This window comes from Puntigrus tetrazona, chromosome 19 (genome assembly GCF_018831695.1).
Source record: "Puntigrus tetrazona isolate hp1 chromosome 19, ASM1883169v1, whole genome shotgun sequence".
Classification (NCBI taxonomy): Eukaryota; Metazoa; Chordata; class Actinopteri; order Cypriniformes; family Cyprinidae; genus Puntigrus; species Puntigrus tetrazona.
This window is the reverse complement of record NC_056717.1, coordinates 3,414,280-3,439,200: the sequence shown is the minus strand read 5'-3', so window position 1 is coordinate 3,439,200 and position 24,921 is coordinate 3,414,280. Positions and strand designations below refer to the sequence as shown.

The 24,921-nt window shown below is 41.5% G+C and overlaps 1 protein-coding gene across 2 annotated transcripts in view; it reads left to right on the top strand.

Annotated features, from left to right (window-relative positions):
• The first annotated feature begins 1,203 nt into the window (after positions 1 to 1,203).
• Positions 1,204 to 24,921, top strand: part of arid1ab (AT rich interactive domain 1Ab (SWI-like)) — a 54,261-nt gene continuing 30,543 nt past the window's right edge. Inside the window, exons 1-5 of one of the 2 annotated variants that reach the window (XM_043218436.1) lie at positions 1,204 to 1,271; positions 1,387 to 2,432; positions 16,298 to 16,510; positions 20,194 to 20,784; positions 20,877 to 20,993. In XM_043218436.1, coding sequence (XP_043074371.1) covers positions 1,551 to 2,432; positions 16,298 to 16,510; positions 20,194 to 20,784; positions 20,877 to 20,993 — 1,803 coding nt within the window. In that variant the 5' untranslated portion in view covers positions 1,204 to 1,271; positions 1,387 to 1,550. The other variant, XM_043218435.1, reaches the window with a different exon arrangement.

Sequence of the window (24,921 nt, the reverse complement as noted above, 5' to 3'; positions counted from 1 at the left end):
TACATTTAAATAATTGCTTTAGAATAGTTAAAAAATAAAGAAATAAAACACTATTACGGTAATTAGTTTAAAAATATTATTTTTAATTAAAAAATTAAATAATTGGTTGAGCTCCATGGCAGCCCATCACAGCATCATGGCTTCAACCAATAGCATGAGTTTGGGAGGGGCTTATCGTTTTTTTTTTTGCCTGACCAAGGGTAGATGGGAGAAGTGTTCATGAAACCTGTTTGAAAGCATTCATGGGCTCCTTTCACAACACTGTCATGATGCTTTTTTTAATTTACAAAAAAAAAGATGAAAAAAAAAAGAGTTAATGCTGCAAATGTGAAAAAAAGTCTGATAGTCTGTATATTAATTATGTTTGATGCCCCACAGTTTTGTGCTTTAGACATGGATGAGATCTCCAGGCTTGAGGTCCGCTCGGCCTGAAGACATCTTTTTACTCGGCAGGTGATAAATATAATAAACGCCAGCTCAAACTAGAGGGACCTGGTACATTGATACAAAAGTATTATGAGTACATTGAGATGGGTGACACCCAACCACCTGGCAACCATCCAAAAGACCCTGGCAACACCATAGCAACCACACTGGCAACTGCATAATGTCCTGGAAACGGCACCCTACTGTAACAGTGAGGTTATATAGACATTGTCTTATGGAAACATGTAGTACATTTTATTTTCAGTGCAGTTCTTTTTGAATAATAAAACGAAAACAATTAGAGAGATTAGAAAAAGAATAGATGTTAGTGTTAGAGAAAAAAAAAGAACAGAGAAGCTAGTTTTAGAGGATAATTTTTAAGAATAAATAAAAAAAAAATATACAGAATAAAAAAATTAAATAAAAAAATAAAACAAGCATCGTACGTGGAAGAGTGCAAATGTTAAAGGTCAAGTGTTTGTAGTTTTTTAATAAATAAATAAATAGAAAATAAGTAGATATTAAAGAAATAGAACAGAGAGTTCTAGTGTTAGAGGGCCGCGTATATAAAATAATCTAAAAGATTCAGTCACCAAATATAATCCAATAACACACAGTTCGTGCATTATTTCACAATAAAAGCCGAGGCTCCCGGGCGCGTTTGGTGCTGGAAGCCAAACTATGTCAAAGCACCTCGAGATGACACACTTCTCCCTCTCTCGCGCTCCGCTCCGTTTCCGCGCTCCAGCGCGCGTTTTGCACGTGACCGCTCGCTTCGGTAAAATGGCTGTGTCTCGCGGAGCCTCGTGCTGGTTTGATCGGTTTCTCTCTGGCGCTCTCGCTCTGTAAGAGGCCCCCCCTCCACACACACACACACACACATACACACACATATACACACACACACACACACTGGTGTCGGTTAAATCCATTCCCGGGACCTTTATTTATATTCTCCAGGAAACTTTTTCCACACGAGCCGCGTTCGGGAGAGAAGACCGACTCCGGTCTCAAAGTGGAAGGAATGCTACGGGACGCGGGCTTTATAACGTCTTCGTAAGAGCGTTGTGTTTATATTCAAAGTGACTCGCGGTGAACGAGAGGGAGAGGGAGAGAGAGAGATCATGGCCGCTCAGGTCGCCACTCTCAACGCTAGCCCGCCCGCCGAACTCAAGAAACCGGAGCGGGAGCCGCAGGACGAGCCGGTGCTCGGAGAGAAGCCGCAGGAGAGCGCCGACGCCGGATCCCCGGGACAGAAGGAGCTGCGCGACGGGGCCGATGTGGGAAACGCTGCTGCTGCCGGGGGAGGAGGAGGAACAGGCGACCCTGACATGAAGAACGGTAACGGGAATCCGTCCAGGGTGAACAATAACAATAGCCAGAATGATCCCGACGGGAATAACCACCCCGGTATGGCTCCGCAACACCCGGCCGCCTTCCCTCCGCCTCCGTACGGCTACAACCAGCACTACAACCGGCCCGCTTTTCATCAACATGGCGGACAACAAAGCCCTGGCATGGCAGGGCCGGCGGGGATGGACCCATACCCGCCCAATTCACACGAGCACGGCTACCAGAACCACTTTAACAACTACAGCCCCTTCCCTAACCGGACTCCGTACCAGCAGGGACAGGGCTACGGCGTGAATTCCCCGCGAAACAGCCAGCCGCCTTCAGCCGGGGGGCAGCCGGGCAAGCAACCGCCGCCGGGAGGAACTAACGTTAACGTCAACGTGACCGCCGCTTCCTACAACAGCCAAAGGTACAACATGGGGACCCCTCAGCCCACGTCCACCCCGACCCTGAACCAGCTCCTGACCTCCCCGAGCTCGGCCCGGAGCTACCAGAGCTTCCCCGCCGCGGAGTTCGCGGGCCAGGACGCGGCTGCCAAAGGAGCGGGGGACATAGCTCAGTACGGCGGGGGTCACCCGACCTGGCAACAAAGAAGCCATCACCCCCCTCCCATGAGCCCCGGAAACACCGGACAGACCCTCAACCGGAGCCAGGTAAACTTTGCTTAACTCGGCGCTCGGCTGCGCGAGAGAGAGTCTGCCATTGTTTCTCAGTCTGCTCTAAAATGGCTGCCTGTGTTTTTCCAGAGAACACGGTCCATATAAGCAACTGTTTCCGAGCTGACTTTCTGTGTTTCGCCGTCTCACTTCGGCTCGGCTGTGTCCGGGGCCGAGAGGAATTGGGAAGTAATGCTAATTTTCGAGGCTGCGTGCAAAGAGCAGCGCGTAAACTGCTTAGCCTGGTCTTAAAGGGTTAGCCGTCTAATGTGCTCGGTTGCGAAAACGCAGAGTGGCCCGGAAAAGCGACGCTGGCTATTTCTCGGTTAGTTGGTCAAACTAGTTCTCGAGACACGCTCTCAACATGGTGGCTTGTGTTTATGCAACTGGCTCCGGCGCGGATGCCGTTCGCGGGAAGCCCGGCTCCGTTAGAAAGTTTAGGGACGCGTTCGGGCTCCGCTCCGGTGCGAAATGCTATCGCTAGCTGTCCGATCGCTGCCGGTTTAACTCCTGCCCTCTTCTCCGGCGCTCAAAACGCCGGACGTGTTAGCGTCCGCGGGCTAAACGCGAGCACTGTCGCCTCGTGAACCGTTCAGCCCGGTCTGCTCGGAAACGCGGCTCGTTTGGGTGTGTTTCGAGGCGTCTTTCGGCCGCGAGCGTGTGTGTAAACAGGCCGGGAGCTGCGAGCGAGTGCAGCGGGCTGCTTTGCTTTGGGATTTGAATTATGGAGGTAAAATCCTTCTGTCAAAGGCAGGAGACAGTTGGTCTTAGGTTGACACGCGAGCTCAAATCTGATTGGCTGCCTCATCTCCTGCGCCTGGCCATTTATAATTGCATCTAATGCAGCAAAGAGCCCCGCCGACGAGCTGCTCCACTTACACTCGCTGTGTGCGTGCACGCTCTTTTAAGGCTTTCAACGCGTGCTTTTCGGTCGTTAACGCGATAATCAAGACGTTTTTGAGTTCGCTGCGAAAACGAAACGCTCTTTTTCGCAACCCATGCTTTTTTGTGTGTGTCGTTTCGTAAACAAAGGGCATCCGTGCATGCGCCTCGTTTGTTTTTGACTGTTAGGTCTCATTTAAACGCACGCGATGGTAGTTAAAGCGCGTGCAATAAAGGCAGCACATGCATATTTTAATTTCAGTAAGTTTATTCGCACCCGAGTCTTAGTTAAAAAGCGCTGGCGTGTTAGTGAGGATGCTCTGAAATGTCCAGTGGGAAGAATTATTGGCTGAAAAGGAGTTATATTAATGAATAATGGGTTACATGATGTGCTGTTTATTGCTCTTTTCCTGTGTAAATGCAAGTTGTTGGCGTCCAGGTTTCCTGATGTGTGAAATGCTATAGCAATGCAGAATGTGTAGAACTGCTGTACTAAAGGCATATTTCTATTTGTGACATTCTGTTCTACGTGAATGGGGCCGTCTTCATTCAGCTGAAGAGAACTTGAGGTTTGGGGGGATTTTATTGATCTAATACAGGGTCATTTTCGATGATTTAAAAAAATAAAACTAGGAAAAGAGAAAACGAACAAACGATAACTTTGATTCAAACACGTTCGTCCTGACAACGTCACGCGTGATCTCTCCAGCGCTGTTGTGAATTAAACCAGCCTGGACCGAGATGAGCATAATTAGCATGTATAGTTTTTGACTTTCTTTTTCTGAAAGTGACCGATTGATTCTCTTGAAGACCGTTATTCGTTTGCTGGGCTCATGTGGGTTACTTAAAAGCCCTTTAAACTCCAGATTCTGTTCCGCTGAAAATGGCCGTGTTAATTCGGAGAGAAAGAAAATATTTCTACAAGACCTTAGTTTCTACTCGGGGTCTTAGGAGGTCTGGGGGTGTGTCGCATCAAAACGAATCTCGTTTACAAGACTTTTTCTTGCGTTGCCTGAAATGACCAACGATAGCAGTGCATTAATATCACAGATTAGTATTAGAAAACAAACGAGCGGTTAGATCGTGTAATCAGTACAGGTGATGGGGACGCTCATTCAGACACTGTGTGTGTGTGTGTGTTTACCAGCAGTGTGTGAGCTAGCCAAGAGTCAGCACCGTCCCGTGATCATCAGCGGTGTTATTCTGTCTTTCTCAGGATCACACCTTCCCTGAATGCTCCCTCGTGTTTCTGAACGAGAGAATAGCGCTTGAAGACGTGATTGCTGCGCTCTCCTCGCGGAGATGACCCTCGGTGGCAGAGAGATTCTGAGTGTTTACCATCCCATAACCTCGACGGGAAAACACGAAGATATTTCTCTTAAAACATTTGATCCGTTTTCGTCTCGAGCGATTTAATTTTTAGGTAATGGTTTTAAAACGGAGCGTCTGTGTTGGTTGCGGCGCTCGCACGGCTCGGTTTAAAGTGACTGCCTTGTTTTGATCAACTTTGCAGGCGATCCCTGGGATGTCGATGCACAGAAATGCTGTAAAGTGCTAAGTGTTTGTGTTTTTGAAGGTCTGCTTGTTGGGAGTTTTGGGAGCACGGGTTAGCATGAATGATGCAGTGGATGGCTTGAACTCGATGGTGTGTAATTCTCAAAAGCAACCAGCCTTGTCCATATCTTTGCTGATATTAAAGCGGGCTTGTTTTGTGTACAAATACCAGGACCCTATGTTTTGAGTGGCAAAATAAACCAGCGCTTATTTTTTTTTAATGATAATCTTTATCTTTTCTTTTTTTCTGCATGTGAGCTTGTCACGTCAGATTAATTGGTCCAGAGATAAATATGTCCTGTAGATAAAATGAGTAAAACCTTGAAGAAGCATTGAACCGTTTTCTTTGAGCAGATTATTTATAAATGTCTGTGTTTGGAAAATATAACTGTCATGAGAATAAGGATAGCCACGCGGATATTTTTTATGAACTATGGTAAAATGCTCTGAATGTTTTATTTTTTTTATGTGTTGATTATTTGATAGTGTTGTCAAAAAAGATTATTAGCATCCAAAATAAGTTTGTTTATATAATATGTGTGCTGCTTTGTTTGTGTATTTTTATATATATTTTATATATATATATTTTATATATATTTTATATATATATATATATATATATATATATATATATATATATATATATATATATATATATATATATATATATATATATATATATATATATATATAAAAACACACACACACATGCATGCGTATATTTTTAAGAAAAAATAAACCTTATATATTTTTTATATAAATATATGTAAATTAAAATGTAAATTTTCCAAATGCGTGTGGTCTTGTGTGTGCATAATATTATGTAAACAAAATACAATTAATCACTTAACGGCGGTAAGTGATTTCCAGAAAGCATTATTTTTAACTTGACGGTCATTGTTAAAAAGTTAGTTTGTATGAAAAATATGTGTGTTAAATGTAATCGTGGAATGAAGATTTTTTTATATTTATGTTTTGTAAACGTAATACTCATTTAAAATATGCACTCCACTATTACACATCTTTTATATATATATTTATTTATTTATTTATTATTTGTGTGATCTTTTGGAGCAATTGTAGATTGCTGAACAAGAGTTTTGAGTTCATTGAAATGAGAAGTGGAAGTTATGAAATGTAGATGGAAACAAGTCGGTGCTATTAACATGGCACTTAATGAGTAATATTTACACGTAACTCCGAGATTCTCCAGAGGGTACTGTTGTTTTACAGGTCTGTTTGAATGTTACCGGGTTGCCCTTTAAACTGGTCCTTCTGACCCAGACTTTGGCATTGACCCGTCCGGTTGCCCCGAGAGCAGCGTGTTTCTGTTCGAGAGGGAGAATCCTATCCCAGCATCCTCGAGTGAAGGGCACGGTCTCGCTAGCCTGCGGGGTAATGAGTGAACTGTTGCTGCCACAGCACACTGTCTGCACTGCTGAGTAATGAATCTCCACATGCTGCCTCACTCTCTCTCTGTGTGTGTGTGTGTGTGTGTGTGTGTGTGTCACAGATACTTAGGGAAACAGAGCCGGGAGGGGGGTGTTTTTGTGAATGATCCTTTGCTGCCTGCCGGTGACAGCTGTGCTCTTGTGAATGTGGGTGGGTGTGTGAGCGCGCACATGTTAGCGGACTCCGGGAGAAGCGCTCGGGCTGCATGCTCCAGCGTCCGTCCGTCCATCCGTCTCTTCAGGAGCGTTTAGGTCACGCAAACCCTGCACAAATTGGCCTCTCGTACATTCGCTGTACCCACGCAAACGCACTCGTGCAGCCCTCGAGCTCTTCTACGCGCAGCATCCACTCCTCGCGTTTCTCCGGCTTCGGTCTTGTCATGACTCTTTCTTGGCTTTCCGTTTGCTCGAGCTGTGCACCGCTTGGATAGATCTGGTGATCGCAAAGAGCGTGCTTCTGAGATAAATAAAGCAGCAGTATGCGGTTTTCAAAATGGTGTAGTCCGTGTATTGCCTGAACGATTAGTTGATTTAGATGGCGTTCTGGTTTTGAGTTCCCCTGACCCTGATCGGAAACATTTGAGTTTTTATTGCGCTGATTGCATTAAAGCTGGTTCTCAGTCACGGTCCTGGAGGAACCTCCTTCTCCTGTCTGGTAGCTCTACTAACGATCGGAGTTGCTCGGATCATTTGTTTTTTCTTTCCTAAATTGGGAAGTAAAATTCTTGGTAACTTTAGTTTGCAGCTTAGTTTTGTTTGCTCCATTGGTTCCTTAGGCAGAACGTACCTAATAGGTCATTAAATCTTGTTGAAATAATGTATCAGTCTAAAGATTTGAGGCGTACCTTCGATGATCCAGTTGAAGCCTTTAAAGTCGTTGAAATTCAGCAAATCTCGGTTTATCCTCTCAATGTTAATTCATAGTGAAATTGCATTTCCAATTAGATGAGGTGTTGGGCGTTCTGCTCAATTGTCATTGTCCTATTCTGTAGCCTGTGAGATTGCTGATACACGCTATTATCTTGCTAATTTAATTATTTACTTAGTTTCGTTGCCAGTTACTAATTATGATGCTTGTATTTCCTCAGTTATTCAAACAACGGCAGCAACAGAAGAACATTTACATTTTATAAAAGAACATCACCGACTTCAGATTATAAGAGAAGTGTTTTTTAAAGAGAATAAACTCGCCCTAGACTGAAGTACAGTCATTGTATGGTGAATAAATCTTACACGTACGTTGCACGTACATCTGGTCGTAACGTGCCACACTGTAAAAACACACACTGTTTTCTGTTAACGTCATGCAAAATCAGTTATTTCCAGAAAACATGATTTTAACCCAAAGACCATTGTTAAAAGTAGATACTTTAATATGAAAAATGCTGTGTTAAATGGAATATTGCAATGATATTTCAGTGTCTTACATTTTAAGTTGTGTACACCAGTATTACACATTTATTATATATTTTTATAGTGAGATCTGTGATCTTTTTGAGCAATTATTGTAGATTGTATTGGAGTTTTGAATGAATCGAAATGAGAATAAGTGGAAGTTATGGAGTATATGGAAATAAATTGGTTGTATGCCCTTTAAACTGGTCTTTCTGACCCAGAGTTTGGCATTGACCGGTTGGGCATTCAGTAATGTGTCTTAAAGGAGGCTGCACACTAATATCAACTTTTGCACTGTTTAGATCAGCTTCATGTAATTCATTCGCACAATGTTCTCTTTTAATGTAAATGCATGTCTTGGGGACTGAAGTCTGTCAGATAAAGCTGGATAATTCAATCAAACTTCTGTTTCACTTCTATTTTATACTCCATAATTATTTAGTTTGTGCATGGTTGCAACTAATCTTTAATATTCAGTAGGCCACTATGCAAATCAAAAACTAACGCCCATTTGCTTTGTGAGCGTCCGACTCCAGATTATCTAAATATTCACTGCTAAATAAAGGAGGCATCCAAAATGTGCCTTTTCGCGGTACTTCAGTGGCAGGACTGAAAAGAGCTGGTATTTCAGCTAAAGCGCAGCACACTGTTAGCATGCTAATTACAGCTCTGCCAGTGAAAATATTACACTCAAAGAAGAATCCAGATAAAACGCTTGCTGGTGGGAAGTTGCGGTGCGTTTTGCATCAATATTCTGCTGACACATTGCCTTATTTATATCTAAATATAAATTAAGTGACTGTGTGTTTCAAATGTACCAGTGGGTAATGTATATTAAATAACTTCAGAAACATTGTCCAATGCATTTGTGTTTTCCCCCATCTTTTAGTTAGTTTACAGCTGCAGAGACTAAATCACGAAACCGTGTCTTTTGATGTACATCAGAAAATAGACTACTTGTTCTAATAGAAGTTCTTGACTAATAAAGTTTCATATTATTGTAATAAGTTGATGACTTAAGGTATCAAAGTGTGCCCTGTTCACAACCAAAACAAATTTAAGAGCAGCGCCAGCTAAAAAAAGCAGAAAAAGCCCAGCATTGATGCATATTTTAAAAATTCCATGTTTTATGATTTGGTTTGTCGCAAGTCCAATATTTTGAACCGTCTAGGACTGAGTGGATGCAAATTCGCATGCGTCTTGTTTGACTTCACTGATTAGTTCTTCTTTGCAGTGTTCTTTTCTCCTTCTCTTCTTCTGGCTTGGAAGTTCTGCTCGCTCCTTCAATGAGGAATAGTCTCAGACGCCCATCTAAGGACCACCTTGGCGCAATCGATTGTTAGAAATTCGGTGCTAATCATGTGCCGTAGCGTACGGTTGATGATGTGTTCCCCTTCTCCTCTGTGATTGGGGAAATGTCACATTTAAGCAATTCCGCAGGGCTGTTTGGAAATGTGAGGGTAATGTATTTTCTTTTGACATTTACTTTTAAAATGTAGCAGATTAGCATAGTAATTTCCTTCTTCAAACTTATGGTCCCGGAGCCTGCTGGCTTCATTTACATGACACATATATGTGTGTGTTGTGCGGAGAACGCCATTAACCTTTTACTGCCTGCTAGAGTCTGACACACAAATCAGAAATGGCGCTAAACCCGAGTGACGTGAAACCACAAAGTAAGAATTGGTAGAAACGGTGGATTCGGACCCTCGTTTGCCTGGGCTGTATCAAAACGCATATAGTGTACTTACCACTATAATGTCTAACTGTACTCGTGTTGTCACTCAAGTTGCTTTTGTCTTTATTAGCTGTCTTGCTTTTGGAGAACACTAGTTTTTGGCTTCTTGGGATAATTTCCACGGTAATCTTGAGGCGTTCAGCGCTCTTCTGTTGTTTTGTGGAGTTGGAGGCTCATATAAACACTGGCCTGAGGATTTGCATGCCCGCAATACAACGGTATCTGAGAAGTATGCAAAGGACCGGAGCCGCTAAACAAACCTATTGTTAAAGTCGCCATAGGTTTCGTTAGCGTAACGCGGACGGTCTGTCGTTTTTTGATGTGCTTTATTTCACTTCCGTATTTGCTTTACAGGTCACAGTTATTTGTGAATGCTGCCTTGTTTTATTTTATGAAGAACCTGTATGACAGTAGTCGGTATGGAAGTCCTTTTAACTAATGGTTGAGCGATTTAGTGTTTTGTTTTTTTATTTTATCTAATGCCTATATCTGGCTGCTCATTGCTATCCGGTTTAAGTCCCACGGACCGTCAAAATAACATTTTCAACTTCGTATCTTTGCCTGACATTAGTTGTTTGGGAAAACGACAACAAAAAACGCTACTGGCCAAAAAAAACCATCTCAAATTTCAGCTAGTATATCAGCATTGGCAATATATCAGTCAGCCGTTACCTGTAAAAAGCATGGCTTTGTCCTCAAGACTGTCTTTATTGCAGGAAGAGATGTTAGAGTTTGCTGAGGGCATCGCTAACTCTCAGCTGTCACCACAAAGCACCGAAGCTAACCACCACCTCCTGATGTTTCAGAAGCACTGGCTGAACGGCGGCCTGGCTGACGGGTCCAAATCAACGCTCTAACTAGAAATATGCCATCTCTGCTGTCAGTGTAGTCGGTCACGGCTGCCTTTCCTAAAGGAATGCTTATTCGGACAGCTTGTGATTGACGTGGACTGAGTGCAGCTGGAAATACACGCCACTTTATCACACGGTGACTCCATATTCTCCCACATTGGCCCTGTGGTATGCTAGAAGCCTGTCAGCTGGTAGAGGGTTTGCTGTAGCGTGCTAGATGGGGGTTTTTTTGCGCAGAGCGCAGGACTGCTTTTACTCTACTTTATTTACACGAGTGAGATAAGAAACATGGGCTGTTGTGAGAGCGGGATGCGTCTCAAACAAATGAGGTTGGTCATGGGGAGAGTACAACGTGAAGCAAAGTTAGTTTGTTTACAGCTGCCTACAGACTTGTTACATAAAATAACAGGCTCATATGCAGCCACAGGTGTGTATCAGCCTTATTTTTTGATGTAACTCAAATGTACGGGTCTTCTGGCGTAATTCAATTACACGTTGTATTCAGTTTATATTGAAAAATGGTATTTATCAAATTTGGTTTATCGTAATCGCAAACATGCTGGTTTGTTGCATAAACAAGTTTACTGCACTTTTTTTAAGTTATACGAGTTTGAGCAAATTTTTAATTGGTGTGAAAACGACCAGAATTAGTTAAATGGAGCTTTAAATTTTAAAGTGTTTAATTGAATTTTGCAGTTAACGCATAACATTTACTTTTAGGTTACACTTTCTCATCTGGCCTGGACTTGCTTGTTTGTTTTTAATATCTTGTGCTGCTAATTGTTACTGTCTGTTGGTGCGGACACTAACATTGTTATAGGTATTGTTTAAAGGGGTCATATGATGTTATTTTTAGTGCAGTGTTCCAATTTTGGGGCGTTGCAAGATGTTTGTGCATAGATGAGATCAAAATTGCAAAGACTAAAGTTGATCTCTGTCACTGTGTGGGAAGGCTTGCATAACACCGCCCACATGCTTACGTCTCGCCGTGTTGTTGCTGCCGCTGCCATGTTCCGGAGATGCTGTGTTTCCAAATATGGTAAGGGGCGTAACACTTCATCAGACACTTGAGGCGTTCAGCCAATCACAATGCACTGAATAGCTGGCCAATCAGCAACAGTGTGTGTGTGTGTGTGTGTGTGTTTTTGTGGCGAAGGTGTGCAATGTGCCTTTCTCCTTTTGCTCCGGTTCTTTGTAGCTCCCCAGGACAGTTGGAGAAGCGTCAGGGCTAGAGTTTGTCTGGTGCAGTGCCGTTATGCGAGTCGAGCGCATGGAAAAGCTTGTTGACCGTAAAAGTCACTAATAATTCCTCTTTGCCGCGTCGCCACTGGTGGCCGTTTTCTCAATTTATAGCTTTGATATTCCTCAATCTGGTGAGGTGTAATTGAGAATTGAGGGAGTAAGTCCTTTACTCAACAAATGAAGAGAATTTGCTGTTGAGGAGATGAGACTTGTCCAAGCGAGGAGCGAATCTCATTCGGAAAGCATCGCCTCGGACTCGTGTTTTTGAGACGCTTGACATCAAACAGTAAATGTCATGCGTGGCGTTTTCAGTCTAAATGGATCAGATACTTGAGATCGTCACAAACCATCAAATATAAAAAAATTTACTTTATGTATATACGTTTAATATAAAATGTGCTTTTCAAAATTAATAATAGTAGTAGTGGTAGTAATAAGTCGAAATATTAAAATATTAAATACCTTTTAATACGATTTAAGCAACATCGTAGAACCAAGATATTTTCATTCATGCTTTAATTTTATGCAGTTCTGTTGTGCAGCATCTTAGTTTTTATAGTTTTTCAGAATATTGTAGGAATCAATTTTGTTTTGTTAAATATATTTTATTCATTTGACACAATTTTGTGAAAAATTTGTATTAAATCATCAAACACAAGATCCCTGCAAAACACACAAACTAGCAAACTTGATTTGACACATTTCAGTAAAATAATGTGATCGTACGGCACCGTTAATAAACAAGAACAGATCCGTCATGTATGAAGAGTGTATGAATGGCACCCTAAAGTCAGAGTTTTTGACCAAACGGGTTATTATTTCTGAAAGTTGATGAATATCAATATCGAACGGTACGGAAAAGCAAAACAAAAGTCAGACGAATCACATTGTAGTCTTTTTCGCTGATTTTTCTCATTTCTTTTAAAAGGCAGCATCATGCAAACCTCGATTTATAATTTCAGTGCCAAAAATGCTATTGATGGACAAAATACTTGATTGAAGTGTATCTGTGAACGCTTTGAGCTTCAGCTCGTTCTGGAGGAGCTGACATCTTTCCGCTTGTTACGGTTGTAGCCGGTCCTCGTTCCTGTACATGATCAGCGCTAACTGCTCTTGGATATTGGTGTGTGTTGGTGTTTTGGCTCAACAATAGTCCTGTTCTGTAGGCCTGGAGCGTTTGTCCGTGTGGAGGATTAAATTAGCAGCAGTTGTTTATCGTCCGTACCCAATCCATCTGTCTGGCTCAGTAGAGCCGGCGCTATCTGTGCTATCATACTTCACTCCAACGGGCCGACCTCTCTCTCTTTCTCTCGCACACACACACACACACACACCCTTCCCGCTTCCCCAGCAGACAGTGAGACATTCCACCCGGTGTAACCTCCTCTGCCAAGAGCGCTTGGCTTTCCTCTATGCAGATTAGCCATGTGCTAATTGCAGTTATTTATTTATTTTTTTCCCTCGCTTTTTGGAGAGGGAGTGAGAGAGGAAGGAAATCAGCCATGGACGAGCGATTGATTGGTGGATGAGGAGGAGGAGAGGAGGGGTTGAGAGAGCGGAGCCAAATAGCATGAGTTTCTCTGAGCCTTCACATAACTTCAGCAGAGAAGAGCTGCTGCTCCAGTCATTCACAGACGCTAGTGCTTATTATTATTATTATTATTATTCTTGGAATTAGCGCGTTTTTATAGGTTCAAAATCATAAAGCACGCAGTTTGTTTTGCATTAATGATAATAGATTTTTTTCCCAGTAACTCATTAGACTGATCTCTGAAGAACCATGTGACACTGAAGACTAATGATGCTGAAAATTCAGCTTTGATCACAAAATAAACTTTCTAATATATTACAATTTGTAAAAATTGCAATTCTACATTTATCACCGTTTTAACTTCATGGGTTTTTCAATAAAACATTAACAAAAAATAAACAAACCCATGTGTTTTCTGTTCCTTACAAAAAGTAAATAAATAATAAAAAAACTCCCATATATATATATATATATATATATATATATATATATATATATATATATATATATATATATATATATATATGTATATGTATATATATATATATATATATATATATATATATATATATATTTTTTTTTTTTTTTAATCTATCCAGTCATTTGCTAATAAGTAATCCCACTCTGCATTTATTTCTCCCCAAGTATCCCATTTCAAATAGCCACTGTTTGAAATTGATTTCAGTTTTTGCAAGGTCTTGTTTTCAAGAAAACCCAGCAGTGTTTCAAGAGAAAATCCCACGACTGGCTCATTGTTATTGTTGCTATTAACTAGTATCATTCATTAAAGTCAAAGGGGAAGCTCTGGCCCTCAGCGACTAAGACTGTGGCGGGAAATCCTTGAATTCCCCTCAGGGATCAATAAAGTGCGTCTGTCTATTTAAAAATGAGAGACGGCGAGATATGCTGCTTATCTTTGACCTTGCCCGAGGATGAATTAAAAGCACTTCATTTCTGAACAACTGTCATTCTCTCTCTCTCTCTCTCTCTCTCCCTCGCCGTCACGTCCCACCCTCATTCCCGCACTTAAGGGAGCCCGAGGGTAATTCATGCACATAATACTGCGTGAAAGCAACCTCAGCATTTTTCAGACTGGATGCGGGAACGTGCCGACAACTGCATGTTTACCACTGTCTCCAGCAGAAAGAGGAATTAGACGGCCGTTGGCCTGCCGTCTTGATTTGTGGTCCGTTGCTTCGAAGCGAGGCACAAAAATGAATTTGTTGAAGTAATAGTTTTCGCTGGACATGTTCTTTAATGCGTTAAATCCTTCTTATTCTAACCATGTAAAATCTCAAAACTATAAATGGAGATGGCAACTTGAGGTCAGAGGTTTGCTCAGAGTTTTGTTTGAGAATAATTCATTCATCATCCACTTCTACTGGCCTTTCGGTCAAAGGCCTCACTGATCTCAGCCATGGCCTCATGCTTCATCACGGATAAAGCGTCTACCAGTCTTATACATGTGAGCAAACTTTCTTCCACTTGGGAATATAAATTCTTGAAAATTAAAAATATTATTTTTGAAAAGAATGAATGCTGAATGTTTTTTTTTTTTCTACGTTTTCTTCTTTTAAATACTCCGGTTTAGGCAAATATTTACAGACGCTAGTACATATCGGTACTCATTCTGTCACATTCCACGTTTTACAGTAAACTTCATTCCCTGATTTCCCGCCACGTTTTGCAGAAATCAAGTGAAAACTTAGCTTTGTAACTCAAGCCCAGCAGAGAGAAAACGTTGCGTTTCTTCCATTATTCAGCGGAGTTGTCCACACTAGAAGCACTGGTTGCAGCCCACAACTCTTGTTCATCTGAGGGTCCAGAAGACCTCGGGTGTCAAGAGAGCCTTATTACAGCTGCTGGAGGAGCAGCGCTGGCTCAGGGTGTGTTTCGGTGGCCTGGCCTGTGCCTCTGTGCCTTCACCGGTCCTACCGATCTTTGAGGAGTTGGAAAGCGCCTGTGTTTGTGACTCTCGGGGGACGCAGGAGTAAAGTGGGTGTATTCAAACAGTTTAGCAAGTTTCAAAGTTACACGAAAGGGTGGGTGGCGTGACCAAAATATTATATCACAGTATGAGCAATTTATGTCATGGTAACTGTATTCGGTATAGTATAATTGCCTTTTTATACAACCATTCTTTTTGGTTATTCAAAAAAACGTAAATACCACAAAATAATTGCGTGTGACTTGGTTCATTTTTACACATTCTCTTATTTTTAACTCATGCACTTTAATGCTTTATTATATTTATCAAGTGAATTAACACTTTAAATTAATGAAAACTGTTCTTATCAGAATCTGAAACTATCCAACTTTTCCATCTTGGGAAGATTTAAAGATTTGGGTAGAAATTGTTTTTTTTTTTTTTTTGAGAAAACGGTTGATTTGGGTGATTCAAACTCCTTTTAATCATGACTTCCGTTGCTCTTGATTTAGCTAGAATTAATAAAATAAAATGCTGATTTATAATGTGAACGATGCAGTTGTTTTTTTCTGTATCTCATAATACGGTACTATTACTACTCGTAAAACAACTTCAGAACGAGGACGCTTGAAAAGCGAGGGCTGTCTATCCCCACCCCCACCCCCAAAAAAAAAAAAGCCGAGCGGTTCATCTCCTGATTTAAGTTCGTGATCTCAGTTCCCGTCCCGGTCGTCTTTGCGTAATTCCCACGTGCCGTCATCCAGCCCCGTCATCCCAAAGACTTTATTCCTCTCTCTCTGTAATTCTCCGTGTCTATCCTCTGATGTTCGGGTCACACTCCAGTCTCCGCACGTTTGTTTCCTCTTGTCTGCTTTCAAAGGGAAGTTGACTGTTCATCCAGTCTCCAGCCCCTGGCACTCGGGACGGCCTGGCAGATTGAACCGCTCTTTCATTCTCTCATTCATTCACTGCCAATTTCCCCTCCCTTCGCTGGCGCTGCGTTTGAAGCATACAGATCTATTTTTGATTTGGGGTGGTGTGCCTTCGCTATGCTCCGGCTAATACGGCGTTGTGATTGTTTTCAGTTTTAACGGCGGAAACAAGCCTCTCTAGATATCGATCACCATTGGCTTCATCTTAACCAGAGATGCCTAAGTGAATGCTTTCAGAAAATTAACCGACCTAGGTGCCCGGCTTTCAGTGCTGTAGGGAACTGACACGTACCATCGTATGGCGCTAACTGTGCCTCTGAATTATTAGCGCGCTTACACCTGTTCTTTGTCTTTTTCAGGCTCCAGGCCCCATGGACCAGGTGGGGAAAATACGAGGGCAGCACTATGGGAGCGGAAACCCATATTCCCAGCAGCAGGGGCCTCCCACTGGCTCCCAACAAGGTCCTACTTACCCAGGACAGGGTTACGGGCCCCCGGGACCCCAGAGGTATCCCATGGGCATGCAGGGCCGGACACCCGGGAGCATGAGCGGAATGCAGTACGGACAGCAGGTCAGATGCTTGTGTTGTGGGTTTTGTTTGGATGCCGAGAGCAGGGTGACTAATGTCCAATATAGTCGATACACTGCCTTGAAAAGATTAGGATCTGTAAGACCTCATTTTTTTGGTTAAAAAGAGAGAAAATATAGTGAAATAATTAAAAATGAATAACATTATAGTTTCAAATATAGTTTATTCCTGTGACGCAAAGCTGAATTAATCAGCCATTGCTCCAGTCTTCAGAGTCACATGATATACTTATTTTATTATCAGCGTGGAAACTGATTTATCTTTTTTCAGCATTCTGATAAAAAGTCAAAAAGAACAGCATTTATTCAGAATTGAAATCTTTGTAACAATCCAAGTATATATTTAGCTAGTTGACGTGTGAATGCGTTTTATGGTGTGATGGAGAAAATGAAAAACATAAACGAAGAGACCTCTAATGCTGAAGATAAACCAATCTAATGCTATTTGTAACTCTAAAGGCCAAATCACACTGCACGGACACACACCAGCTAACAAGTTTGGTTTTAGAGTTTTATGAACAATGTCATGTTCACACTGCCCCAACAAAAAGAGAGACAGATAAGTGACTAGCTCGGATGTGAAAGTTGTTACATCGACTGTAGACAGCGTCACTGATTATAATGAATAGATCCTCTGTTGTAATTTGTCGTGCCGGTCTCGTCCGGTGTAGATGGTGCCTGACTGGCTAAGAAATGGATGATACTGTAGCCACAATCTAAATTTTACTGTCTTTTCAAGTCATTTTTTTTGCCTGAAAAGACGACAAGAGGCTGTGGGAGAAGCACGCTTTAAGTGAAACTAGCCAACAGCAACAGGGTTAACACACTGATCCAGACTAGTTTGTTGGTGTTTTTCTGTGCGGTGTGAATTGGCCTTAACAACCTCTTTGGCATGTCTTGAATTTTTTTTACAGAATTTAAATGAATTTAAAATGGTACCATTATCATATACTATGGATTAAATTGATAAAAATGGTGCCATTTGACAGTAATACCCTAGGTTTTAGGGGGGTGACTTGTTTGTGGGAGCGAATTCAATTATTTTCTTCATGTAACAAATGCATTTATTTTGAATGCATGTATTTTGAAAGATAAAATGTCAATGTTTATGCTCCAGCATGTATAATATTCCGTTACCACAACCTCAAGAGGTTAAGAATGACGATTCATTTTTCTCATGTTAATTATGTTAAGTTTTTCTATATTTTTAGTATGTCACACCATAGGACACAGTCCAATTTTTATTGGTCAACTACCCATTTCTATTTTATTTTAGTTTTTGAATTGTAATGACTTTTCAAAATAACTTTTTTTTTTTTCCCTTTCAATAAATTAAGTCTTTAAAAACGTTAAAACATACTGATCCCAAACCTTTTTAAAGCTTTGTATGTTATTGCAATGTTTAATTCAAATATGGTAAAAACACATGTATAACAATTGCTGAAATTAAATCTAAATCTATATATTTTTTTTATGCACCTTTGCTCAATGGGTCATTAAACAGTAGCTTTCCATCACTCTTTTGCAGCACTTGTTGCTCGTGCGGTTGTCAACTTTTGTCACAATACTTATTAATGAAAGAGACAACACCTGAAAGGGGCAAAAATGAAGATTTTGCCATATGGAGAGCGAGAGAGAGAGGAAAAAAACTACTATGGAAGTCAATAAGGGCCAGAAGCTGTTTGGTTGCCCTCATTCTTCAAAATGGAAGAGAAACATTTTGCGACTATTTTAGCTCCATGCAGTAGAATTCAGGTCCAGTTCGTTCTGTTCGTTTACATAGAGAGCAGGCTTTTTCCTCTGCTGCCAGATTTGTTTTTCACAGTCTCAGTTTGAACCTGAAGGCTTCTGACGGTCTTAAGACATTCTTGATCATAGCAGCATGAGCTCATGGGTCTTTTCATCTGTGCTTTCAAAGAAGGTGGTTCTGAGGTCACGCCGAGGCTCAGGTTTGTCACATGGGGATTTCCTCACGCATCTGAAGTTTTGTACGTGGCAGTCTTCGAGTGCCTGCCTTTCTTCATGCTGTTGTCTGCGCCGGGTGCCCCATTGTGCTTGTGTAGAGTAAGCAGATGCACTGGAGTGCCATCCATTTGTAGACTGGCATAGAACATGCACTTCAGGTTGTTTTTATTAAACCTCCCTGTCAGAGGCGTTTTTCTTCCCCATTTTTATATTTCCTTTCTCCTTGAGAGGGAAAGTGCCCAGCTTGTCACCATCAGGCTTTTGTGTCACACAGTACACTCTCCAGCAAGGTCAAATTTTTTTGTATGCTGACTGAAAGTAATGAAATTCAAGCGTTTCCCTGAAAGCCTGTGTGCACACTGGTCCTTCAAATGGATAAGAGCTCGGTAAAAAAAACACTGACCTCAGTCCTCCTGAAACCTTAAAAAATGTGTCTGCTGCTATTGTGAGTCTTTTCAGAGAGCTTGAAATATGAACACAACACGGCACAATGCGGCTACGTTAACTGTTTATGAGCTTGCTTGTCAAGTTAAATCACATGATAATGGTTGGATAGCTATTTGTTGGTGCTAATCCAAGTGAAAAATACTACAACTGATCATGAGTGATGGGTATTTTTATTTTATTTTTTCTCTGATTTTTGAATGGTGGTAATAAAACACAAACCGCACCGGGGCTTGTTTTTTATATTTTGTAGTAACTGTGCTGTATTGACTCCACAGACACACAGCCCACCTCTTACACTCATCTGTTTCAGGTTTATTTATGGGTTACGCTGGCTCTAAATTGAGTGTCAGTTCACCCCTTTCACTGAAAGTAAACAGTGTCCTTTCCTCCCGCCGCCTCCTCTGCTTTCTGCTGCTATCGTCTGGCTGTCTGCCCTCATGCCCATGTGAAAACCACTTCAGTCAGAACTTTTGAAATCGTGAAATTATGCAAACAAACATTAAGCGTTTAATAATACAAATATTGCTAAAAATAGTTTTTAAGTTTTAATGTGAATGACACTTGATCTGTTAAATTGTTAGTTTTTTTTACCATTAACGGTAGAAACTTAAGTTTTGTGTGAAGTTGATTGTTGGTTGTTTCTTATGTCAGAAATAACATCATTTAACTTTGTACCTTTAAAATAAAGGTAAGGTTAACTTTTGTTAGTAGTATTTCAAAACACTTACTGGAATGAAGTGACTTTCTTTGATTTATCTAGATGTAGTTTTGTACAAAAAAAGTATGTTGAGTATCAAATATTCTTCTTCAAAAAGTAAAAATGCATCGTATTTTCCTGTTTTCCAAAAGGTAAAATCAAAAGCAAAGGGGGGAAAACCCTTAAGGTAACCTGTAGCAACGGGAAAAGTCACAGATAGAAAAATGACTGTAGTAATCTTCCTTTTTATAGTTTTTGTAAATATATGTTATAGACCTTACTGTGAATGATTAATCTGTGCATGAGTTACTTCCAAAAAAATAAAACAAATGCAGTACTTCCCCTGTTATTCACCTAAATTCGTCCCCTTAACAGTCGGCAGCAAGTGTGTTTACTTTTGAGCGTAATGCCCATATGGCAAAAGGCAGTAGATCTGGATCCGGTTGTTATTTTTATTTCATTACAACATTAAATGGTTGCATGAAAGGACTGAATTCTACATATTTTTTTCTTGCTAACTAATGGATTATTTGGTTCCTGCTGTGTGTTCTCTGTAGATGAGCTATGGACAGCATGGGCCAGGAGGTTATGGTCAGAACCAAGGTGGCTACTACGGACAGCAGGGCCCTTCACCTCATGGAGGCCCCCAGCAGTCTCCATACCCCCAACAGCCCTCCTCTGGAGTGGTCTCTCAGCCCCCTTACTCCCAGCAACCGCCTGGTCCTCCCCATGGCCAGAGTGGGCCCTCTTACGGGCAACCTCAGGGCCCCCATGGCCCCCCTCAGGGCCAGCCTCCATACTCCCAGACTCCACAGTCACAGTCAGGACAGCCACCCTTCCCCCAGTCCCAGGGGCCCCCTCAGTCACAGGGTCCGTCTCAGGGCCAGCAGGGGTCGCAGCCCGGATACTCGCAACCACCTTCGGCTCCAGGGCAGCCTCCTCAGCAACAGGGACCCTCACAACAGCAGCAGGGCCCGCCCCAATCACAGCCTCCCGTCTCGGCTCCCCCTCAGTCATCCCAGCAAGCTTCAGGACAGGGTCAGCCCTCACCTTATTCCCAGACCCCTCCTCTGCAGTCTCAACAACAACAACAACAACAACAGCAGCAGCAACAGTCACCCTTTCAGCGCTTTCCTCCTCCACCTCAGGTAATAACACTACTCCACACATCTAGAGTTGCTTTGAATGCTTTACTTTCAGAAGTGCTTCTACATTTGACCTTCTTCTCTTTACTCCTCAGGAGCTGTCTCAAGACTCCTTCAGCTCTCAGTCTTCAGCTCCTTCCTCCAATCAGCCCATGGTGTCTGGGAAAGGAGGTCCAGAGGAGAGCATGCAGGGACGACCTTCCAGCCTACCTGTAAGTCCCATAAAGGTTTCAAACCATATTTACCTCATGCTATGCTAGCTTTTAGAATGGTCTGAGCTCTTTTGACGAGGGGATCAGTTTTGTAATTCTTGACCAGCTTTTACTCTATGCAAGTGCTTTGGTTGTTCAACAGAATATCTTTGTTGACCAGTTCCTCTAGCACTTGGTTTTGTGCCTTAACATGCGTAACGTTCCCAGTCCCTTTAGTCTTCTGTCTCAAATCACTGGGCGAATCTGCTAACAAGGCCTTGGGTTGTTACTTTTTCTTTGGGATGTTAATTGGCTGGACAATTTTATTCATAGATAAAACTATACAGAAGTGTTTCCCAACCCTGTTACTAGAGGCTCTCCAACCCTACACATTTTGAACACTTCCTAATCAAACATCAGCTGCTCTCTTGAGATTCCAGGACCTGAAATGGAAAATGTGTAGTTTTTCAAAAAAACAGGGATATACTGCTATATACTTGCACGAGAAAAGGCTAATTAAGAAATTGTTTTGTGACTGTAAGGTAGTTTACAAGATTACTGGCACTGAACCTTTCAGAAACATTCATGAGTTTGAGGGCAGGTAGTAGAAACCTTAATCTATGTTCCTGTTTGATTTATCTTGGAAGTCTGTGTCAGAGGTGGAAATGACGTCAAACACACGTTTCATTAAAATTCACAAAAAAGTACATTATTGGCAATAATAATCATTTGAATAATGCACAAAAAGTGGTATTTTGCACAGATAACGGCTTAATGTCCACAAATAGAATTTGGATGGTACTGTGTACACAGTTTGGGAGACAGGCAAACAAATGTAGTGATAAACAATAGAGTACTAAATCTCTTCTGTTGATGCACTGAGCAGCCATATTGGATTCTGAAGTTAATGTTGTTGTGATTTGCTTCGAGATACTAACTTCTGAGTACAAATGGAGCGCAGTATGTCATTTGTCCAGTCCTGCTCCTAAAGGGTCAATATCCTGCAAAGTTTAGCTCTATTTCTAGGCTAATTAAACACGGCTGAACCAGCCGATCAAGGTCTTTAGGGTTATTAGAAATCTGCAGGTAAGAGGCTGTGCACACAGAAAGCGTCTTTGCATCTAAAAATGCACTCGGGGTTAGTTTTAAAAAAAGCAGCACAGAATGCCTCCATGTTGCCCTCAAATAAAACCATTGCCATACCAACTTGCTTCTGTAACCCCGCCTCAGAGGTCTTCTGATTGGTCCACTGTTTTGGGACGGACAAGATGAATGGCACTGTGCGTTAAAGTCTAAACACTTGACATGGCGTCTTCAAAATGTGTCACATGCCTTAACAGAAAAACAATGGAAAATTAGTGCATTGCAGTTTTAAAAAACTTGTTTTTTGTGAACGGCCCATTGGTGTGTTGGAGGACTTTAGAGCTAAACTATAAGGGATAAGTTTGAACACCCCTTTGCTAGATTCTCTGCTCGTGTCCTTTTGCAACACTCTTTTGAAGAATTTTGCTTTTTGCATCTGGATGTTTTTGTGGTGGTACTGACTTATCTGATTTAACCAGCATAAACCTTATATCATTCTACACGCTGGTCGCAAGGTTACTTCCAGTCCAAGATAAGCATGGACGCCAAAAGTTGTCTACGCGAGATTAGCTGCTTTTGGAAACCAGGTCAGAGTAAACTCGGAGGTGTGCACATCATCTGTCACTGTGAAAAACTCTCAGGATATGGTGCGAGTGTGTGTTTATAGGTTAGCAGATACAAATAGCTCATTCAGAGCTACAGTGCCTCCGAAATTTCCAAATGAGCTGTGATAATTAATGAGAAAGAGAGAGAGAGAGAGGTGTCTAATAGAGAGCTGGAGGGCAGCAGAAGGTAAAAGAGGGATGAGTGAGTGAGTGAGAGAATGGTGATCGTTCAGTCTCTGCCAGTGGGGGATGCCCTCAGGATGTGATTTCCTCTTATTTCTTTCTCTTTTTTTATATTTCACTCTTACGTAGTCAGTGACTGAGATTGGCAGAGATTTTATTCAATCCCAGGGATCCCCACTGTTGCCTGCGGGAAAGGCAATAATGTAGCCCTCGATTGACCTCTTCTTCCACTAACATCTCCCTTATGCTCTGCTCTCACGGTAGATTAGCCCTTACTGCTAACTTTAGCCCGGCCGACACCAAAGGTAAAGCACCTCCAAATCACTACCTGACCTGCGAGCGAGTTATCCAGCTGTGTAACAAAAACCGCTAGAAGCGTAATGGTACTGCCATGCTGAGAAGCAGCAATACTGGGCATATACGTACTGGTGCAGGGTTTATTTGTTTTAAGGTCTATGTGCTAGTCCTTGCTGCTTTGAAGACTACAAGAATTACGCCCAGATACAAGGATATAGTTCTTTAGCCTCCTGGAAATATCCTAAGGAGACATCTGGATTTTTTTTTTAGAGAAAGTCTATTTGTTTGGTTCAAGGACTGATCCCATGAATGTTGGATGAAAGCCGCCAACTACAGAGACTTTGCAGGGAGTGAATAGGGACCAGTTTGACTGGTTGAGCTGGTTTCCTGATAATCGTTGCTTCAAACTGCTACGAATGAACACGTCTAGCAACCGTACACTTTGTCAGCTCTCTGTGAACTGTTTGCTCTCATGCATGCAGTGTTATCTTTACTGAACAATATTTTCAGCATTTCTGGCCATTTTATTCGGTTGTGGCTACTTTATTTTGTTATTTGACAAGAAGTCAAAATTAACTTCTGTTTTATAATCTTTGTACGTTATTCCAAAGAATGGAATGGTCTTTTTAAATCTTTTAAAATTTAAGTGTCACTGAAGCCACACAACATACATGTATAATGTGCAGGAATACTAATATTAGGTTGTTTGTTTTTTTTTAAACCTTGTTAGTGGTTTAAGCAGTACATTTTTAGTCCTGGTTGAGAATAATGTTCAAAACACAGTTGTGAAAAAGCCTGTAAAATACAGCCAGCTTTGCTGATGCAGTTGAACACTAGAGCAATAATTGATAATAGCTGCTTGTTTTCAGCATTTTGTTACTGATGTTGGCTTGTAGATGTTAAACCAGGGGTTATCAAACTTTTTGACTCTATATTGAGAGGGGCTTTTGAATATTATTGTATTGAAGATATTTTTGGATATTTTTCTATTTCTATATAATATGTATCTCAGCAGAACTCTGTTATTAGATCGCAATTCATAGAATATCAATTCATTTTCAAGAAGTAAAAATAGCTACATTAAAAAAAGTGCTGTTCCTTCCAAGCTTTGTAATAGCAGCAAAATGGTGTTTTAAGATTTTCTTGGCCAAAAAAGTGCATCCATCCATCATTAAATGTGCTCCACACTTACTAAATAGTAGTGGTGCAACAGATCACAAAACCCGTATTATGGATTTTGAGTCACGGATCAGATCAGAGTATTATTAAAACTAATTCATTGAAAACTGAATTATGACTCTTCTTTTTTGGGTGAACTATCCCTTAAGTCATCTTGTGGCCCACTTAGGTGTTTGTAGAGGCCCCTCTTGGGGCCCTGATGGCAACCTTGTTAAAGTGGCATCAGTCCTTTTATTTTACCTGTGCGCTGCACAACCATAGGTCAATGTCCCGTATATAACCTGCTGCATTGATGCTTTAAAAAGAAGTCTTACTGCTGTAAACGAGAAGCCGCATTCTGTGATTGGCAATTATATTGACAACACAAATAATTGGACTTGTGGGTTTTTGTTGGCAAGATTCTACCTTCAGACAGCTTTTCATGAGCTTGCATTTGTCTTACTTAATACCCATTTGGCATATTCCTCCGTAGACGCGCTCTGGTTTACCATAATGTCTCTGTCATATGTACGCTGGTACGTGCCAAGATGGAGAAGGACAGAAAGCTGGAGCCGATCTTATTCTGGGGAAGGATCTGAATCCAAAAAACTGATTCCCCAGAT